Raw genomic sequence first — 21,000 nt, 5'->3', positions numbered from 1 at the left:
TATTCTGAGAATTAAGAAGAAGGAATGCCACACTACCTTGTTTGCCTACTTTGAATGAAGACCTTATTTCATGTTCATAAAATACCCATTTTGGTACTAGCATGAAAAATGTAATCTTACTTTCTTTGTCTTTTTCACCCTTTTGTTTTAAAAGAAGATTCTTGATCCTCAAAACATAACAGACATGTTTGATTTCATTCTACAAGCAAATTCATTAAGAATGTGAAAGTAGTCACATTCATCACAATTAACATTAAATGACACTCTCACAATGAATAAGATGTCCAAAATTATGCAAGTAATTGTAGTCAATGAAATGAATGCTCTGCTCTCAGGCTGCATGTATATTTGTATGTGTCAACTGAGCAGTAATAATAAGAAATACATACTTATTTCACAACAGAGAAAGTAGCAGAAGCTACAAGATAACATTTATGACTAATGCTTAGTGATATATGGCAATTTAATTTTTGATACTGAACTTGGCTCTGGAAACTAGATATACAGTTTAATGAGCACTGTTTATACATACTAAATATTTTGGGATCTGAAATTTTATCAGTTTTCAAATTTAAGCTAGAGGGGAAATATAACCTAAGATTTTAAAAATTTTCCATTTAAATTATGATTTCTATAATGATGCTCTTGTTTACTTGAAATTTTTTCTAAGCAATAGGTTATTTTTGTTTTGGAGGCAAATCTGACAATAAACACAAGGAGATATTAAAGTAATACATAATGCAAAAAGTTAATTCACATCTCCAAAGTCAACTATTTTATTTAGACAATGCTCTTATCTTACAATTCATTCTATTTGACTTCTGTGCTCTTTCTTCTATATACACAGATGTCCAGGCACTCATACACAGATACACTGACATGACCACCTCATGAAAGTAAAATTTAAATTTAAAGAAAAATATTTCTCAAAATGGGTCCATGTTACTTCTACCCATAGAATTAAGCACCTGATGTTTTTCTTCCCTTCTATCTACATACTTCTCAGTCTCTTTTTTCCCTCATGGGAATTTGCATTTGGAACTATTCTGAAACATAGCAGCTATAAAAACATTTGAATATTTATAATTGATTTTGTTATTCCATAAAAGAGACACTGTAATCACAATGTGCAGGAAAGACAATTGGCATATTCATCAGTTCTTATATTTTTTATTCTTCTATTAGAAAAGCAATATTTTTGTTCGTTTTATATAACCAAGATTCCAAACGGGAATTATTTTGTGAATAATTTTTAAAAAAACAAGCAAAATTCAAATAAACTATATACTCACACTGCAGGATAAATCTACAGCATACAAAGTTTTTAGAACTCTGAGTATATTAGTCCTTAAATCTATATTTGAAAGGTACCTGAGATTCCTTCTACTCTTATTATTGCCAAAAAATTAGATGTTGTTATCAAAAGGCTTATACAAAAGACATTTATTTATAATTGGTCATTCTTTCCATCTCTTTGAAATATTAGTTAATGAATTCAAAACATAGTTATGGAATTTCTTCCTAGTACACAGTAATAGTCTAAAATCTATGACAATATAAGCACATATAACATACGATTTGCATTGTAATGTAGTAATGGAGATAATATAACTAATCAAATTTTGTTTCAAATAATATAGTCTCAGTTGCCACATACTTCAAGTGGTAGTTGCAATGTAATCCTTTAGCTCTTGGAAGACTAAATTATATATTTTAATGATTTTTTATCATTATCATTTAATGTAAAAGATAATAGATTCATGCGAATTGTTCAACAATAGAGATTATTTTGTAGATTCCAAAGATTAGAATTCAACTCTGTACCACTTCTCAGTCAGAGGCTGTATTTTCAATTTTCAAAATTGCACACCATATTCCTATAATACAAGTTGCAGGCAAAACACCTATAGTCTTAGTCTAGGTAAAAATATATTATGAAAGGCCTAGATTTTCTCACTGTGTAGTTCTTTGATTTTGGCAAAAGATCAAAAATTGATTAATCTATTTTAATTGAATACTTCATAGAATAATTTATGCCTTAATTAGGAAGAAATAATTATGCAGGTATCATAAAAAATTATCATGGATAAGTTTAAAGAGATTGTTTTCATTGGTTTAAATTTACCAAGTTAAAATATATTGTTATGATATCACATAAAAATTTTAAACAAATGTATTCAAGATAAAATATTAAAGAAAAAGTTGCTAAATATTAGTTTGAATAAATTATTTTAAAAAATGGAGCAGAGGTCCAACTCTTTCAGAAAATTGATAGTATCACACAAGCTGCTTTTTCTCACAAAATGCTATTTCATACCAAATGTATGGCTTTCTATAATTCTCTGGAATTTGAAAGGGTACAAGAAAGAAATATCTGATAATTTATAATTACATGAATACTATGTTAGCATAATGCATAAAACAGAGTTCACATTCACTGGCTGATAAAAATATTTATAAACATTTAGTACAAATTAATAAGAAGTATGAATAGAGTCTAGAATGACTCAGTAGATCCTATTTTTAAGAAACCTTTCAATTCTATATGTTTGAATCATTCAAAAACTATTTCTCACCTTGACTTTGGGAATATGTTTAATGGGACTCCATGCATGTGCATATTTATTCATTTATTCACATGTGCATACATTGTTTCGGTCATTTCTCTCCCCTGCCCCCTCCCCTCCCCTCTCTCCCCACCATTTCCAGGCAGGTCCTATTCTGCCCTTATGTCTAATTTTGTTGAAGAAAAGACATAAGCATAATAAGGAAGACAAAGCGTTTTTGCTAGTTGAGTTAAGGATATTTTCTTTTATAAATGAGTTGTATCCCAGATTAACACAGATGAAAGATTTCCAATCATTGGTGCCAACAGTCAGGGTGGAAAATGAGCTCAGGAAAACAGCTATCTGAAACTGAATACTCCCTGGAATGGACATTCCGTTCTGTGTCCCTTCAGGAAACTAACAATAGCTCAAGTACAAGCAGACACTTGTCTTCAAGTTAATTCAAGCTAACCATTCACTTTCTTGGGAATCTGTTCTCAGGCACCCAGCCCAGACTTTGAGTCCACATCAAAGAAAGCAGGCTTGGCATGCAAGCACTGTATGAACCAAAATATTTCTCTCAATTTCTACCTCTTTTCTCTATCACTTCACATGAATTTTGTATTTCCAAAGATATCTCAGCTTTTTATACACTTATAGAAATTCCTATAAATCAAGCCCCTTTTAAAATTCTGACATTTATTTTGAAAATAAGAAAAAGAAAACAAATTACACAGATTAACCAAAAAAGACCACTGATACATGAATAATCTAGGTTAAGCAGCCAACATTTAAGTCTGAGATTTATAATGTACAATACAGTGAGCACTCAGTACCAAAAATATATACTAATGATTACCCCATTCTATTTCATTACTTATTATGTGTGTGCATGCATGTGAATAAAATAATATATGTCAATATTCACTGTTTATTTATAAATAAACACTTCAGTCTGGATGATGACCACTTTCAAATACATAGTGTTATGATACCTATGTAACAGAAAAATGCTATGGTATTTAGTCATTAATTTGCATGCCTTACAAGCTAAAAGACGCAAGGAACCCACTGATAATAAGTACAAACCCTCCCTTCAAGGAGCAAAGCAGTGAGTCAGAGCCTAGAAGTAACTGGAAACTGACAATACAGAATATAATTGCTTGCATAGAATTATCTACCATGAGTTTGCAATAAGAACAAACATCAGGAGCATTGTATTCTGACTTGGAGAATCAGAAATGCTGTTTAACAATGTTCTTTAAGTAAACAAATAATGAACAGAAGCTTTTGGTGGAAGAAATGTGATAGAGTTGTTTTTTTAGTGAGAACACTGTAAGAAGGAACAAGACATAGATATGAACTTATGCAATTTATTTGTTGAATCACAAGGAATTTTATGTCTAGAGGGAAGAGTGCATGGGGGAGAATGGCAGATAAAGAGGTAAGAGACAAGAGCAGATGCCATTTTATAAAGGTTCTTGTATATTAAGGCCTTGTACTTTACCCTGCCTTAGGAAGATTCTGTAAAGGATGGTAAACTAGAAGTGTAATCTGATTTGTGTTTTATAGACATGATGGGGGCAGCAATTGCAAGGAGGGATTTATTTAACACCATATTAAAATTAACCAGATCATTCTGATTCTCACACAAACATCCAATAGACATCATGTCTTAATTGTGTATTTCTTTATAAAACTTTATATCTAAATGTATATTTATCTTTTGGGAGTTCTATAAATTAGCCACTTATTGATAATAATAATAGAAAATGCTTACCTTTTAATAGACTAATAAGTAACCTTGTAAAGTGGCGTTATTTTTTTCTTAATTTACTCTTAGTAGATTGTCCACAGTAGGTAGTCATTTCAGTGCCAACTATATGGTAGGCAGTCAATAAATATTAAATAAACATTGGCTTGTCCAGGATTACCTGACTTAGTAGGTAGAGTTAGACTTAAAAAACAAGTTAGTCACAGGTTTTGTCCAGTTACCACACCTGTGGACCACCATAACTTATAAAATGTCAGCTTTCCCCATAGGGGCTTTTTGGTACTAAACAACCCAAAACACAATACCTTATAATGTAGTACATATGGAACAGCCTAAATCATCATGACACATTGTTTAATAAGTGATTCACATTTCCATATAAAAGAAGTGTATGGCATTCTAGTGAATTAGCATTAAAACATCCTTTGTACCCTGAGCTCATTAATTTATTGAGACTCATTCCTTGATTAGGTTAGGTAATGATATGCTGGTCTTTAGGACCTGGAGGACTTGTTAATAGTTCAATGCTGATGTTTAAAATTTTTATTTTGTAATAATTATAGGTTCACAGGAAATTGCAAAGAAATATATAGGAATGACTTCTGCAAACTTCAGGTTACCACTCCCAAAGTTGATATCACGTATTCCTACAGTATGATATCAAAATTTGGAATTTATCAGTTAATCTAGTTTAATTTTATCAGATGTACATGTACTTCTTTCTCTTGCTCTGTGTATGTATATGTAGTTCCATGGAGTTATATAAGTTATAATTTTATGTAATTAATACAATAATCAAGATACAAAACAAGTCTATCAGCATGATACCATTATATACAATTCCACTTTTGCTATTCCAAACCTCTGGCAACCAATAATCTGTTCATAATATCTATAACTTTATGTTCTGGGAAAGGAATAACAGTACATAACTATTTCAGAATTTTTTCACTGAGCATGGTGAAATCATGCAATTTTGAGTTCAACTACAGTTGTAAATAATAAATATTAATAGTTAATTTCTTATAATTGTGGAGTAGTATTTCAGGATATGGAGGCACCAAAATCCAACCATTTATAGACATTTGGGTTTTTTCCATTTCCAATAATTACAAATACATGTATAGGTTTTTGTGTGAACATAAATTTCCATTTATTGGGATAAGTACCTAAGAGCACAAGTGCTAGGTCATATGGTGATTGTATGCTTAATTTTAGAGCAAACTCCCAAATTGTTTTCTAGAATGGCTAAACTATTTCATATTTTCACCAGCAATATATTAGAGACTCAGGTTCATTCCATCCTTATTAGCTTTTAGGTACATCACTGCTTTTTCTTCTTTAAAGAAAATAACCATAATGATGTGTATAGTGATAATTCATTGTAATTTTAATTTACATTTCTCTAATGGCTAGTGATATTGAGCATGTACTTATTTGCCATCCTTATATCCTCCTCAATGATGTGTCCTGTCAGGGCTTTTCCTCATTTTTAATTGGATTATTTGTATTTTTAATGCTTGGTTTGGCATGATCTTTACATATTATAGATCCTTTTCCTTTGAGAGTTCACAAAGAAATATGGATTCTTTGAAGAAAAAAAACATATGAGATAAGATATTCATAAGAAAATCACATTATTATTGCAGTAAAATATTAGTATATATAAATAGCACTAATTATATCCTTCACTACAGTGTTAAGTAATAATTAACTTAAAATATTTATTGAGAAACCTACTATGCATCTAGTTCTAGGGAAACAATGGTGAATAAGAATACTTGATGTGTCTGGGTTCAAAGAACTTACCATATACTGAGTGACAAGTACTAATTACTTACCAACATACATATGGAATCTTAATGGTGCTATGTGTTATGGAAGAATATTACATAGTAGGAAAATTTGATCTCCTCAGGGAATTCTGACCTCTACCCAGCTTGTGAGTTGAAAATGGTGTTATCTTAGAGAAAAAGGACAGGGGAAGGGAGATGTTTCAAATACAAAAGCACTGCAGTTTCTGGGGAAGAAAGGGCAAGGTCTATTTAAGCAACACTAAGAAGGCCAGTAAGATGTGGAGGCAAGGGAACCATGATGAGAGATGAGTTATGTGAGGTAGGTAGTGGCGGGCCTTTTCTCTCCTCTCCTCTCCTCTCCTCTCCTCTCCTCTCCTCTCCTCTCCTCTCCTCTCCTCTCCTCTCCCCTCCCGTCCTCTCCCCTTCCCTTCCCTTCTGTTCCTTTCTTTCTTTCTTTCTCTTCCTTTTTACAGTGTTAAGCATCAAAGTCAGGGTCTTGCATATGCTGAACAAGGGCTCTACCACTAGCTACATCTGTAGCCCTTATTTAGCTTGTTTTTAGTTTTGTTTGTTTGTTTGTTTGCTTTCCTATCAGCCAGCAGAAGCTACTAAAGTGACTGACTGAATTTTGAGGCACAGATTAGAAAGGATAAGGAAGAGGGGATGCAGAGAAGCCTGAAGGTGAATGGGTGCCCTATTCTTAGATTGTGTTAGGGTAAAAGTAGAGATGAAGACAAGTGGATGAAAAGGTATTGGGGAATCAAACTGACATGAATTGGCAATTGTTTAGATACAATTTACCCACAGAGATAAGAGTTTCAAGGATGAAAGAAGTTTTTGGTTTTTAAAATGGTTTCAATTTTAGTACCATTCAGTGATGAAAAGAATGAGAACAGGGTGTAGTATCACAGGCCTGTAACCCCAGCACTCTGAAGGCTGAGGTCAGAGGATCATGAGCTCTCGGCTAGCCTGGTCTACCTAGGACAGACCTGTTTCAAAAACAACACAAAAACAATAGCAAAAAAGAATGATGGGCATGAATCAGGTTTCATGGGGTAGAGGGAAAGTACTGATTTGAGCCTCTTGAATAGAAGTGACTTTGTCACACATTAATTGAAATATCAACAAGGCAGTTAAAACTACATTTCTGGATTCACTGAAGAAAAGTGTGCTAGAGGTAAAACTTAGTTGGTGGCATATATCTGTTAGTAAAGTCATGAATATGTATACAATGACAAGGGTAGAAAATAGAAAACAGTCTAGGATTGAGTCTTAAGGAGTCCTTATATTTAATGCTTGAATAGAGAACATCAACTTATGTGAGACTGAGCAGAAACAAATAAAATGCAAATAAAGCAGGAAAGCACAGTGTGCAGTTCTCTAAGGAAGACAATGTTCTTAAGAAGGGAGAGGTTTCAATATTGACCACAGCTGCAGGTTCAAGAAAGATGAAGAAATTTTGTCAATTAGTTTTAGTCACTAGGAGTTCTTCACTTGAACTCAGCAGGGTAAAGCTGCTGAATGGAAAGCATAAAATTTTAAGGAAGAAAAAGAAATATCAATTTGATTGATGTATATTAAGTCTAGGAAGAAGAAAATACCTTGGTTTATTTTTTGTATTTTTGCCATAATAGAATTTATAATTTCATTTTCTTAAAAATTATCAGAAATGAACCACTAATACAATTAACAATAACTAATTAAATTAATACAATTTAATGCTTAAAATGACTAATAACTTCTTAAGGAATAAATAAAATAACATTAAAAGTTATACTTGTCTATTATAATTGGAGAATGGCATTTGGATATAATCAATTGTTTTTCTAACTATGTTCTTTATATTTTCCAAATGGAAACATTGATTTAATCTTATTTTTGCTGATTTTATTAGTATTTTCAAATGCAAATCCCTTGATTTCTAGGCAATATGTGTGTATGCTTCTGATGTGTATGTGCCACAGACAGGAAGGGAGAGCTGTGAACACTAATAATATTGAAAGAAATGAATTAATTTATTTTGCTCACCACACTAAGACTTTTTATTCCTATCTTCTACAATCTCTAATATATTAGGAATATATAAAAAAGGGAGTAGAGAATTAAAATAAAAATATATTCTAATGATGCTCTATTTTTTATCATCATCTGTCTTAGCACTATTTATAGCAGTAAATTATAAAAATAGTGTTCATGTATTTAATATTATAGAGCAGTGCTACAATGGTTGAAACACCATTCCTTTGTTTGATTAGAAATCAACATATTGGATCTCTGAAAATCTATCTTTTGCCTCAGATTTATTTCTGTAGTTTATCTAAGTTTCAGTGACATTGGACTTAATAAAATACACATTTTAAATAAAAGTTAAATTTTATATCATCCTGATTTTGATATTTTTATTTGCTACCCAGTTATTGGACAATACTGAACAATTTGCATCATAAAAAAATAGACATAACAAAAAATGAACTTTTATTAGAAAATAAATTATTGGACATTATTTCTCATTCCTCCTAAACTCCCATTCTCATCCATACATCTTGAACCATTCTGCTATATCATGGTGACTGATTTAACTTTTAATTTGTAGATGTGTATACAGATATACCTCTTGGCAAGATGAGAATAAAATTGCTTATGAACTCAGAGAAAATCTCAATAACATTTTTGATCATAGAAAGAAGAACACCAATGTTAGCAATGTTGTGGAGGATGCACATTGCTTAACTACTGGGTGTCATATACTTAATAGCTGAATGCTCACAATCTATGCTCCTTGTGCACTCTAGAATTTTATAGTACACATCAATATATATACACATCTATATTTATGTGTAACTATATACAATACTGTAGTAACTAACATGAAATAAAGATAAAAGAAAACTTAATCCATTGATATAAAAAGGCAACAATAATTACAGTCATTTAAATAAACTACCATTTATGCTAAACATTGTTCAGAATAGCATTTATCATTTTCAGTAATATATTAATCTATGGAAATTATTTCTATTTATGATATGAAACTGTATTCATGTGGGATTAGTTCTCAGTTTTCTGTTCATATAACACAGAGGCCTATGCATCCCTGAAATAAAATCAGGAAGAACAACTAGTGAGACCACTCTGGGGAAGTTGGCTGTAGATGATTCCAGCAGAACAGGGCTGCATTTCTTTGATTTTTTTCATGTTCACATAGCAAGAAGACTGAGATAGGAAAAATATAGCAAAGCAAGTTAACTGCTACAGGTATCATCGTAGGTGGCTCTCTGTGAGGTCTAGAAACTGGGTATGGGGTTATTCAACACATTTCACTGTTTATCTAAGAAAATATGATGAACAAAAATCTATAATGTTTAAATAAACAAAACAAAAGTACAGAGTTTTTAAAAACAGAATTCTCAATGGAACATGTCTAATTCTTCCTAGAAGGTATTATGACTTGCCATTTTATGTTTGTTCTATCCTCTCTAGATTCTATATAAATCTGAGATGCTGTGGCAATGGACTAACTGGTTAAGGATCTTTAATCCTACTGTCACTGTGCCACATTTAAAATGGTGACTAACCCCTCCCCACCAACACCATCTGAACTACCTTAGGCCAATTACCTAACTTCTCTGTACCTCCATATTTTCATTCTTCATATATAAATGATTATATTTCCCTACCTCTTAGAGTTAATGTTAGAATTAGCTGAGATACATGTGATATACTCAGAGAAGTGTCTGACATTTAGTACAACTTGATAAATGGTATATATCATCATTGGAGATTAGGTGATTTTGTAATAGTGCAGGGCTCATATAAGGTAATGTCAATAACTACATATGTAGGAGAAATTAATGCCTTTTTAATCCTTGTCTTTGTGTCACTATTCCTTCTACTCAATGTCTAATTCACATTTCCATCTGCTCATATCATAAAGACTATTTGTAGATAATACATTGAAAACTTCCATAATCACACCATTCAAAAGTAATCATTCATGGCTGTTTCATACCATACTTTATAGCTTTCTTGACATTTTATAGTAGCTGTATACATATACAAATATTTGCATGTGTCCATTCTCTTACTTGCAGAGTTGTACTCTCATAAAAGCAGAGAGAACACAGCAGGTATTCAATAATGTTTAGTTTCAAGCAAGTAAAAACCTAATGCCAAAAAACTGTACAATATCTTATTAATATTCTATCTAGTTCTGTTTTCCCAAAAGCTAACTGATAAGTATATTACAATCATCCATGACTAAATCTCAATTACTAAAATGATTTATATCTCTTCACTATGATTCTGGTTTTATTTAAACTGAATTATCAATGTTTTCTAAGTATTTTCACCATTTTTACAGATTTAAGAATAATCAATTCTATTAATGGTTCTCAAGAATTTTTAGACATTTCTCCAATAAGCATCTATAGTAACTAAAATAGCATTAAAGTGCAAAGTTATATTGTCATATATATGCAATGCTGTATTCTCTACAGGATGATTTTTCATATTGCTTAACAACTCTGACTGAGCAATTGAAATTCAGGCTATGATAAATGCTTTACACTGAAGACTCATTTCATTATATAGTAGTCAGTTGAAATGGGGTTTCCGAAGAAGGTATTTTTAGGAAGTGCAGAGTACAGGAAAAAGCTGAATATGTTATACAATTTAAATATTTATTGAAGCTTTTCTACTCAGGCAACATTTTGGTGCTATCTCAATGAAATAGCAATGTGGAAGAGGAAATTAGGGGTAAACAGTTGGCAGAGACCATGGAAACCAAAACACCTGGTGCTCAAAATGAGCTCCTCATTCACAAAGTCATCAAATTGGAGATTGAAAGGAATAGGCCTCTTTACAGAAATAATATTTTGCTCCTGATTTTATTTACATATGTGCACATCTAGGTACATCTTCTCTGATTTATAGATGGTTTTTCCCTTATTCAATTCCTTGCATCCTTCTCTTCACACTCTATGATCTCTCTAACTTGTCTTATCCATTCCATGGTTCACACATTTAAATCCCCAAGAATGACTTCATTTCTAGGCTTTAGTTCCCCATATCCACAGTACTCACACTCTGTGTGACAAAAAAGCATAACGTACACATCATCAATCCTTCTATCATTCAAGCTTCCCTTCCAATCTTCTTGTAAATGGCACCATTATATACGTAATTGCACATGTCACAGACAACACTGTAGACAATGCAACATCAACTGGTACTGATTCTATCTCACAAAGAAATCTTGAATAGATACATTTCTTTCATATCCAAGGTCACTATTTTAGTCACAGCTACCTTTTTCTGCATCTGGAAGGGCTACTACTATAGCTTCAGATTGATAGCCCTTCATCTACTCCTAACACAGTGACATTCTTAAAGATATATTCAAAATGCTGCTCTATGTGAAACCCATAAAAGGCTGTCTCTTGCTCACACAAAAATAACTTCCATGACTTTCAAGCCTTTGAATGATTGAGCCCTCACCCTACCCTTTCAACTGAAGGCTTGTTTTCACACTTTCCCCTATGCTCTAGGAAACCTCACCTTCTTGTAGTTCTTTCTTCATATACATGCCATAAATGTTGCTCCCTCTGACTAGAACATGTTTGCTCTCTCTCTTTCCCTAGGGCAACTATTCCCAAACCTCATTTTTTTTCTTATTTAACTATTATTTTCTCAGGAATATCTAGCCAATTCATAGGACTAGTCTATATCTCACTAGACTAGATTCTTAAAACCTTGTTTTAAGAATGGATGAGAGCTTTATGCTATAGCTCTCATCCAAAAAGAAAATTAAATAGTGTCAACAGCCAGGTGCCAGGTGTCTCATGCCTATAATCCTAGCTACTAAAGAGGCAGGGATCCAGAGTATCACTATTTGAAGCCAGCCCGGGTCGTGAGACCATATCTCAGAAAAAAAAAACAAACTCACAAAAAAGGGCTGGTGGAGTGGCTCAAGGGGTAGGCTCTGAGTTCAAATCCCAGTACCACACACAAAAAAATAGTGTGAACATATTTGTGTGTACATCCATTCCTAACTGTTAATATTTATGAGCTTGCTTGTTTAGATCATTACCACTAGAGCATAACACATTACCTGGTAAAAATCATCACTTAATACATATGTTGCATATATAAATGAATGAGTGGTTTACAAATCATCTGATATAAGTTCTTTTTTAAATAATGGACACCCAAAACACATAAAACAAACTTAATGGATCCACTTCTGTTGATATGTTAATTTGTGGATTTCTTTTGAGAACAAATCTATTTTCATATATTTTAAATAAAACACTGCAAAAGGCCATAGGCTTGAGCAAAGTGAACCCCTTTGATAACACTTGGTAATCTCTGACACAGCCCATTAGAGTTGGGGTGTGTACACCTAATCCCAAGGAATCCTCCAGTTCTTCAGCAGCTGTTCACATGGTATCTGCCCTGCCCTTTAGTCTCTACTAAATCAGGATTCCCCAGCTGTCTGAGCTTCCCATAAACTCTTTCAGTTAACCACTTAGAAACCAACATTTTTTTTTGCATCTGGTTTTGCTCTTTCAAGTCTATTTTTTCCCTTTTCTTTCTCAGACATTTTCCAATATATGACAGCCATTGGGATGCATCATATTTTTCAATTTCTCAATGACTGTGATACACTTTGTCTACATAGTCAATTTATTTCTAATACTGCTATCTAAAGCATCAACATAAAAAAGAACTACTTTGGCTTTCCTGTGATGAAAATAATTGGGCAGTTCTGATTCTGTGATTTTTTTTCACTTTCTTATTCTTTTAATACTCACACAGTTTCCAAGGCTAAAATCTGTACTTACAACTTTGTGCTGACTCCCTTGCCCTTTAAGTCAGCACTTAGACTAAGTTGCTATTGCTACTGTAATCTGATAAAAGAGGAGACAAGTTGTGTGCAAATAAACATCAGTGCCAGGAATGAGCAAAAAGCTACTGATGCTTATGCCCTTTTATAGTCCTGATTCTGTGACAGTCTTAGCCAAAGACAGAGTGGGAGAGGGAAGAGCAATTTAAAAGAAACCAAAATAAAAGCCAAGGAGAGGGTGAAAACACTTAAAGACCAAACCCTCCGATTTGCCCATAAATGGGAAGAATTTAGAACACTATAGTGCTAATTGTGTTCATTAATACTGGCCTTTCTTAAAAATCAAATTTTTCAGGAGACAGCTAAAAGTTGAAAATAAATGGGCAAAAGAATGCTACTTTAGCATCTGTAAATTCCTCATTATTATCATAGTCATGGGTGTTTTATAACTTATTAAATATAAACAAAAAGCATTATAAGTCAAACATCTGTTTTATCAGCTATCTTCATCATCCTTTAGTTATTTGGATGAGCATTGACTCTAATAACACATTTTAATCTTCCTATTTATCAGAATGACCACATTTTTCTACTTAAACTATACAAAATATATAAAGTAAAATGAAGTAGATAAACTAGATGCAAAACTCTTCAATTTTTTACTTGAATAGTCACATATTGAGATTAAATATATTAAACTAACACTAAATATATTTCAAAATTGACTTGAAAAAATCAATTTTCTAAAATCTTAATTTTAAGAAAAATTAACTCCTTAAAATTATATGGAGTCAAAATATTGAATTAAAAATTCTGGAAGAATCCTTTAAGAACAATGCAAACAACAATAGTTGGAACATTTTATCAGCATACCAAAGAAATGACAGTTCCATTCCAGTTAAAGTATAATTGTCCATTCTCCTTCACTTTCCATTAGTGAAGAGCAGAGTGCATAATTGCACATTGAAAGTGAAGCACTGAGGCAGAAAGCAAAAGATAATAAAAAAGCCCAGGAAGAAACCGATTTCTAAATTCAATCCTGACTGCTAGGAACACTTGTTTTTTCAGGGCTTAGTAAAATATATATATGATAGACTTAATATTATATAACATTATATATATAGTTATAAATATAATATTAATTATATATATAATGAAAAGTAAAGTTTAAATTGTAGGGCCTACCCCAAATTGTTTTGTGTGTACCTACATCTACTCCCAGATATTTTTAGTGAGTGATACTAGATTGAAACAAAGAGAGACTTTAGATTCAAATAGAAATTTTGTCTTAAAATAGCCTACAATGAGCAATGGGAGAGGGAATACAGCCTTCTTTGGTTTTTTAGTAGGGGTGAGGTGGAAGTTGTATGGCTATTAGATCAGGGTTCTCTTAAGCATGAATCACCAAGTCATTTTCTTTCCTCATTCTCATTTGCTGCTACCTATCAGTATTTATGTTTGAAGGACTTAATATTCCCTTAAAACATGTGAGCCAAAGCTTTGGTTATCATTGTTTGTTTGTTTTGCAATATTCTTGTCAGTAATCATGAATGAGGAAAGAGAATGACTGCACCCTGGATATTAAAGTGTTTCAAAATCTCTGGAAGAGCCATCTGGTTTATGAAGGGACATTTAGTATTACAGTATGCTGCAATATATGGAGTAAACAAATTTTATTCTAAAAATTTAGAAAAAAATGTAAGCTAAATTATTTTATCTGTAAATATTTAAATTATACTTGCATGTGAGTTATGTACAAAAAGCAGTTACTCATTCATTCAAAAGGGGATATCAGAAATTCAGAAAGACATGTCACTTTTAATATTAAGTAGAGGGACTTGAAATTTTATAAAAATTGAGGAATAATTCTATATGACACAAATAGACAAACCCCTCCAAGTTGATGAAATAATAAACTCCACTATAGCATTTTCACTTTAACTTTCATATTTTTATTAAAATGAAACACTGGAACTCCACAGATGTTTCAATATTTTATAGTCTGAAACCTCAAGAAAGTTTAACAATATATTTTCTTTTGCAGTGCTGGGGATGGAACCCAAGCCCTTATACAACTTAGGTAGGTGATCTACCACTGAAGCACATCTTCAACCCCTAACAGATGTTTTAAGTGGGAAAAATATGAGGACCACAATTTGTTTGCTTGATTGTTTCTTTTTGAAGATCACTATGCTTCGTGGATCATGATCCCCAAAGAGAAATATTTTAATGAAGTTCTGCTAAAGAACTTGGTTGCATTTAATAAAAAAGTTATATTTCCCATATTCAATTCCATGACCTTCCCAACAAACCTTTCCAGTATGAACCAATTTCCTTGATAACAGAATAAAAATTTCCTAAGAACACACCAGGACTTTGTGAGACAAAAAAACCATTGCTTCTCTCTGAATCCAATCAGAACCTGAATGTACTATATAAAAATAAAAGAAGGTCATCATTATTCTTTGTCATTGTGATTTGGCTGTCCTTCAAATTACATACCATGTATATCTGAAATAACTGTACTGTCCCCATTAACTGAGTTTGACATCACTTTAATCAATGTATCTTTTCAGAATGACAGATAGAAATGTCAAATTCCTACCATTATGAATTCTATTAACTCTCTAATCTGCATTACATAAAAGCCTGCCTATAAGAAATAATATATTCTTTGAAGAAATATAACTAAAATCAATTTTATGTTAAAATTTAACTAGGATAAGAGTCAGCCACAAATCTCCCCAGTGGCGATATACCATGAAAATATTAAGGCTTCACTTATATGGACCTCTCCCAAAGTGCTACCTAATTTTGCATTCATAATTTTACATTATTTTTTAATGGAGCTCCCGCAATTGTATAACCTCAGCCTCCATAAATCTTAAGTTTGCTTCTTCTGTATGGTTTGTTATGTTGTGTTGATCAGAGGGCACTCATTAGTCTTATTTGCCAGTTCCTTAAAAAATGATCTATGGTTAAAATATAAAAAACACAAAAGGAAAACTCTCTTCAAGGAATTACTATTATTAGGAAACTTAGCATTCTGTGGTTTAAATATGTATGTATGTGCCTACATATAAAGTATATGTTCTCCTACCATATTGCCATTTGTCTTATATTTCTAACAAAATAGAAAATAGTTGATGAGCACAAGATAGCAAGTTAGGGAAATACTACAGTGGGGGTTGGAAGGGGATGGGGACTTTATATTATTCTTGAGATGAAGCCAAAGTGAAAGATAAAGAATATTTAAAAAAAAATAAACCCTGAATTTTCCAAGACAAGGAAGATTTTAATCTCTTTAATTAAACTACACAAATGGTTAAGAACTTAACCATTTGTTTCACATGAAGACAACTCTGGCTACAAGGATTTCCAATGATTACTACTGCACTAAAGCGGAAGTTGGACTAATATTATGAGTTTATTTCAGTCTTATGAAGCTGAAATAGTGTCAACCAACAACTTTTTTGTTCTTAACTTAAATTTGCACAAAATACTTTGAAGTCTTTTAAAAAATACACTATTGTATTTACTATATTATGTCATGTAAGAGCAGCAAAAGCTTCTTATTAAAAAGTGTATGAATGCTTTAAAACAGCAATCTTTTTCATAGTATACATGACCTTAAAAAAACTCTGCAAATGAAGTTATATAAGATGATTTACATCATTTAAAACAATCTATTTGCAATGAGTTATTTGAATACTTCTTTATAATGCATCATTTGAGTAATTCTAAATATAGATTCCGTGTGTTAGCACAGTGATCTTCTCTTTTAAACAGTAAGTATTTAGTTAAAAACAATCAAATATACTCTTGTTTTTCAAATTAAGGCAATAAAAAACCCTTCAAATATCAAAATATTCAACTAGTAACATGTTAAACAGTAAAAGTTTATAGACTCAGAAAATATACTCATTTTCTCTTAAAGCCATTGCTGTGTTACATAAGCATTACTTGATGGTTTTAAAATGCACTATAATAAAGGCCTTTTGTTGCATATTTAGCCCAAAATATTTAGCCTTCTTTAACATCTAAGTATTAAAAAACTTATTCGAATATCTATGACAAACCAAAGTGTGAGTTTTCCTTGGTCCATTCTAGAAATACATCTCTGAGAGTGTTTCAAATTGTTCTGGGTACTGGTGTATGATTTTAATCTTGTGGAGTTAATTAATTAATTTTAACCAGGAAGTAACTTTGATAACATTTATAAGTTAGCAAAATGAAAGAATTGGAAACTAAAAATGTGTATGTGTAAATGGTATGTAACTGTGTGTTACAATCAGCATATATATGCTATGTATATTTGTAATAAAGAGAACAGTTTTTAAATAAATGCTGATGCTCACCAAAGACATTTTTGAAGGAAACAATATCAATAAATGTCATAATATGAAATCTAGTTACATCTATTGTGAATCAATAGGTGGACAATTTTAACTTATTTACACAAAATTTCCCAGAGTCTGTTTGATGCTTTTTGTAGAAGTTGTGAAGCATTACTTATTTGTAGAGATTTATTTTTTTCATTCTTAATTATAGTCATTGCCTTCATATCTATTTCAAAACAACTATAATCCACAAGTCAAAAATAGGAGAGAAAAACATAATCTCCTTCATACAACTCTGGAACACACTGTCCTCATCAAGCATTATTTTTGTACACTATTTTTATTCTTGTGTTAATCAATTTTCTAATTCTTCACTAGTCATCATGGCTTTCTTTCTTTAAATATAAACACATTAGTTGCATTTTTATATAAAAGCCTAACTAAAACATTTTATTTAAATGCTAGGCCATGACAGACATGAAACAATATGGTGATCTTACAGCAAAATATGATTAGAAATATCTCAAGTTCTTATGCTGTTTCTCCAACAAGAGACTACACAGAAAAGAATTATTATAACATGCTACAGAAAACAGCATTCAAAATGCTAAACATGAGAAAGGAACTTACAAATTAAACCTCTGTCAATATTTTTGTACCTGACATTTATCCACCACTACTTATTTTCTCCCCATGATACATTAGATACATTTTTTTCTAAACTTTAGGCTTCCGTGTTATTCTTATACAATAATTAGTTTTCTGAGAATACATGTCACTTCACTACTCTACATGTTACCTTTACTAAGTATAGAAGTATCAATCAAAATAATAACTCAGATATACAAACTATTTCACATCAATCAAAATGGTCTGTTACATATACTCAAAGCTAGTTATGCTAGTCTGTCTCTTTAGTGGTTTCTTAAAGAAAGATGTATTTATTCTATTGCAAAAAAATCCAATTCTACCTCATTTTACTGAAAAATTTTCCCAGTGGGAAACACATACACCTGAATATATGTGTGTGTGTGTGTGTATATATATATATATATATATATATGTGTGTGTGTGTGTGTATATATATATATATATATATATATATATATAGTAGAGTACATGGAAGATAACAGTTATGCTTATTCTCAAACTGCCCTAATAAATTAAAATCAATCTCTGTCAGTGAACTTGTCACAAGCTAAAAGTAATGCCACAGTTAAAGATATTTTTAGTTACTTTGTACTTACAACAGTCCTCTACTTCTTCCCACCAAAGCATTTGGAAAAATAGTATATATCAAGGCAGTAATAAAAATCTTGGTAAAAATTTCTCCCAACTTTATTGCTCCAGTAGGCTTAGGAATGATGAGAAACCAATAAACTTCAGCAGCCTTGAAAAAAAAAATACTTCAGTTTTTCCTATTCGTTTTTCTCTGAAAGCAATCACCTCCAAGATCTGAATCCTGTAGGGGAACGCGAGTGATCCCAACACTGAGTGAGTCAACATAGTAACTGACGCCAGGATTCTGTAGAGGCCTCTGGATATTTCACATTCCAGGACCTGCGCACAACTAAGTGACCCGCCTTTTCTCTCAAGTTGGTTTCCCATAATAGGACTGACCATGGACACTACATATAAGGTTGTGCTTCCAGCATGGCAAGCCCTGTGAATTCAAATAATGCTCAACTGTGTTCTGATTAACATTCAAACCAGAATAGCAGTGGCCTTAGCACTTGCTCTCAAAGTCCTCTAAACACAAAAACCCTTCAGTACAAAACTGTAACAATATTTTCTGTAACTTTTATGTAAATTGCCAAAATAAAAAAGCAGAAAATCCTGATGCAGAATTAATTTTTAAATGCCTTTCCTTTTTTCCCTCTCAACCACCAAAAATTTCACTCTAGTGAACAAGAAGTCTTATAGGAAATAGAGCACAAGAACTAACTACAGTTAGATAACTGTATTTAAATTATTATTGAAAATAGATTAAAATATTATTTTCCACGGATCATTTCATTTCCTCTCCTTTGTTTGGTTGTCTAAATACAAATATAAGCAAAATTTTCATAAAACAAAATAAATAAAAATATTTTAGGGTTGACAGATCCAAGTTTGCATGTTAGCATCAATATCCTCTTGTGCTAAGAGGTACAATATTGCTGAAGGTATAAGTTCTTTACCATCTTCTACTGTGAGATGCCATGTTTAGGCCAAGACATATGTACAATTCAATAGTGTACCAACCAGCAGTATAAGCATCATGCCAGTCCCGGAAAATAAGAAACTCTGGGGAAACCCAACAATCTCAGTTTCCCGGATGATTCTAATGCTTGGTCAATTTTGAAAAACTCTGAGGTATATGTTTTTATAAAACAACTCTGCTTCCATATATACTCCAAATTTGTACTGAGTAATATCCAAAGTATCAAACATTAATAGATCTGAATATCCTCGGGTGCATTTTAATTTTAATTATCTTTCAGTCTTAGTCAACAATTAAAACTTATTTAGCACCTGAAGTAATATGTACATTGTATAAAATACATATAATTCCATTAAGATTTTATTATCTAGGTTGGAAGACATAATTACAATAATTGGAAAATGTGAAAATATACATAAAATAACAGCCCAAAGTCTGAATTACCATTCAGACTGTCTCTGTTTTCCTGTGGCTCTTAAATCACTTTTCTTTTTTATTTAGTCCACATAATAACTAAATATGGTAGGTCTTAGGAGCCTCCTTATAAAAGTGACTAGCAAGGAACATACTAGGGTTCCCAATATTAAGAGCAGGGATTTAAAATTTTTATTTAACCTTTTATTTTGAAATAATTTATAAATTACCAGGAAGTTGCAAAGGTCACATAAAGTTATCTTTATGTGACATTCAACCACATTCTCAAGGAGAAAAATGTAACTATACATAACATGAAAATCAGAACACTGACATTGATATTTGTGTAGAGTTTTATGTCATGTTATCTCAAGTACAGATTTGTGTAATGAAACCTCATATAAGAATCAGAAGTATTTCATCATTATGAAGACTACAATGCTATCCCATTGTAGTCACAACCAACCATTCCCCCAGTCTTCCCTAAAACCTGGCATCCCCTAACTTGTTCTCCATTGCTCTATCTTTGCTACTTTAAAAATATTAGATAAATGAAAGCATTCAGTTTTTGACCTTTTGCAGTTGGCTTTTTCACTCAGCACTGGATCCTCAAGTTCCATTTAAATTTTTGTCAATAGCTTGTTTACTTTTATTGTTTAATAGTATGCCATGGTATGGGTGTTCTATAGTTTGTTTAGTCATTCATTTACTGTAGGACATTTTGGTCGTTTACAAGCTTTCACTAGTACAAATAAAACTGCAAAATAATCACGTACAATATTTTTCCTCTTTTTTTCATTTCTCTGAATTAATGCTCAAGAGCATAATTACTGAGCTTCATGGCAAGTATACTTTTTTTTAAATTGCCAAACATTAGTCAAAGTGACCATAGCACTCTACATGTCCGTCAGTAATGTATAAGTGATTCAGTTTCGCTAAGTTTGCACCAGTATTTGGTATTCTCAATTTTATATTTTCTTTAGTTATACAGCATATCTGACAGCAATCTAAAATTCCCTAATGGATATTGATATTGGACATCTTTCCATGTGCTTGTCACCTGAACGTATTTTTTGAAAAAAA

At 31.8% G+C, this 21,000-nt stretch overlaps 1 protein-coding gene across 12 annotated transcripts in view; it reads right to left on the bottom strand.

Annotated features, from left to right (window-relative positions):
* Positions 1-21,000, bottom strand: part of Dmd (dystrophin) — a 2,168,746-nt gene that overhangs the window by 2,035,669 nt on the left and 112,077 nt on the right. For 4 of the 12 annotated variants that reach the window (XM_074062734.1, XM_074062732.1, XM_074062738.1 and 1 more), the window contains exon 1: positions 18,548-18,855. The exons of 2 other annotated variants lie outside the window; for them this stretch is intronic. In XM_074062734.1, coding sequence (XP_073918835.1) covers positions 18,548-18,578 — 31 coding nt within the window. In that variant the 5' untranslated portion in view covers positions 18,579-18,855. Of the gene's footprint in view, positions 1-18,547; positions 18,859-21,000 lie in introns of those variants that run through there. 6 more of the 12 variants (XM_074062733.1, XM_074062729.1, XM_074062735.1 and 3 more) reach the window with 2 other exon arrangements.

Source organism: Castor canadensis, chromosome X, assembly GCF_047511655.1.
Source record: "Castor canadensis chromosome X, mCasCan1.hap1v2, whole genome shotgun sequence".
NCBI classification, from domain to species: domain Eukaryota; kingdom Metazoa; phylum Chordata; class Mammalia; order Rodentia; family Castoridae; genus Castor; species Castor canadensis.
Note: the sequence above shows the minus strand (reverse complement) of the source record. Positions and strands in the feature narration are given on the sequence as shown.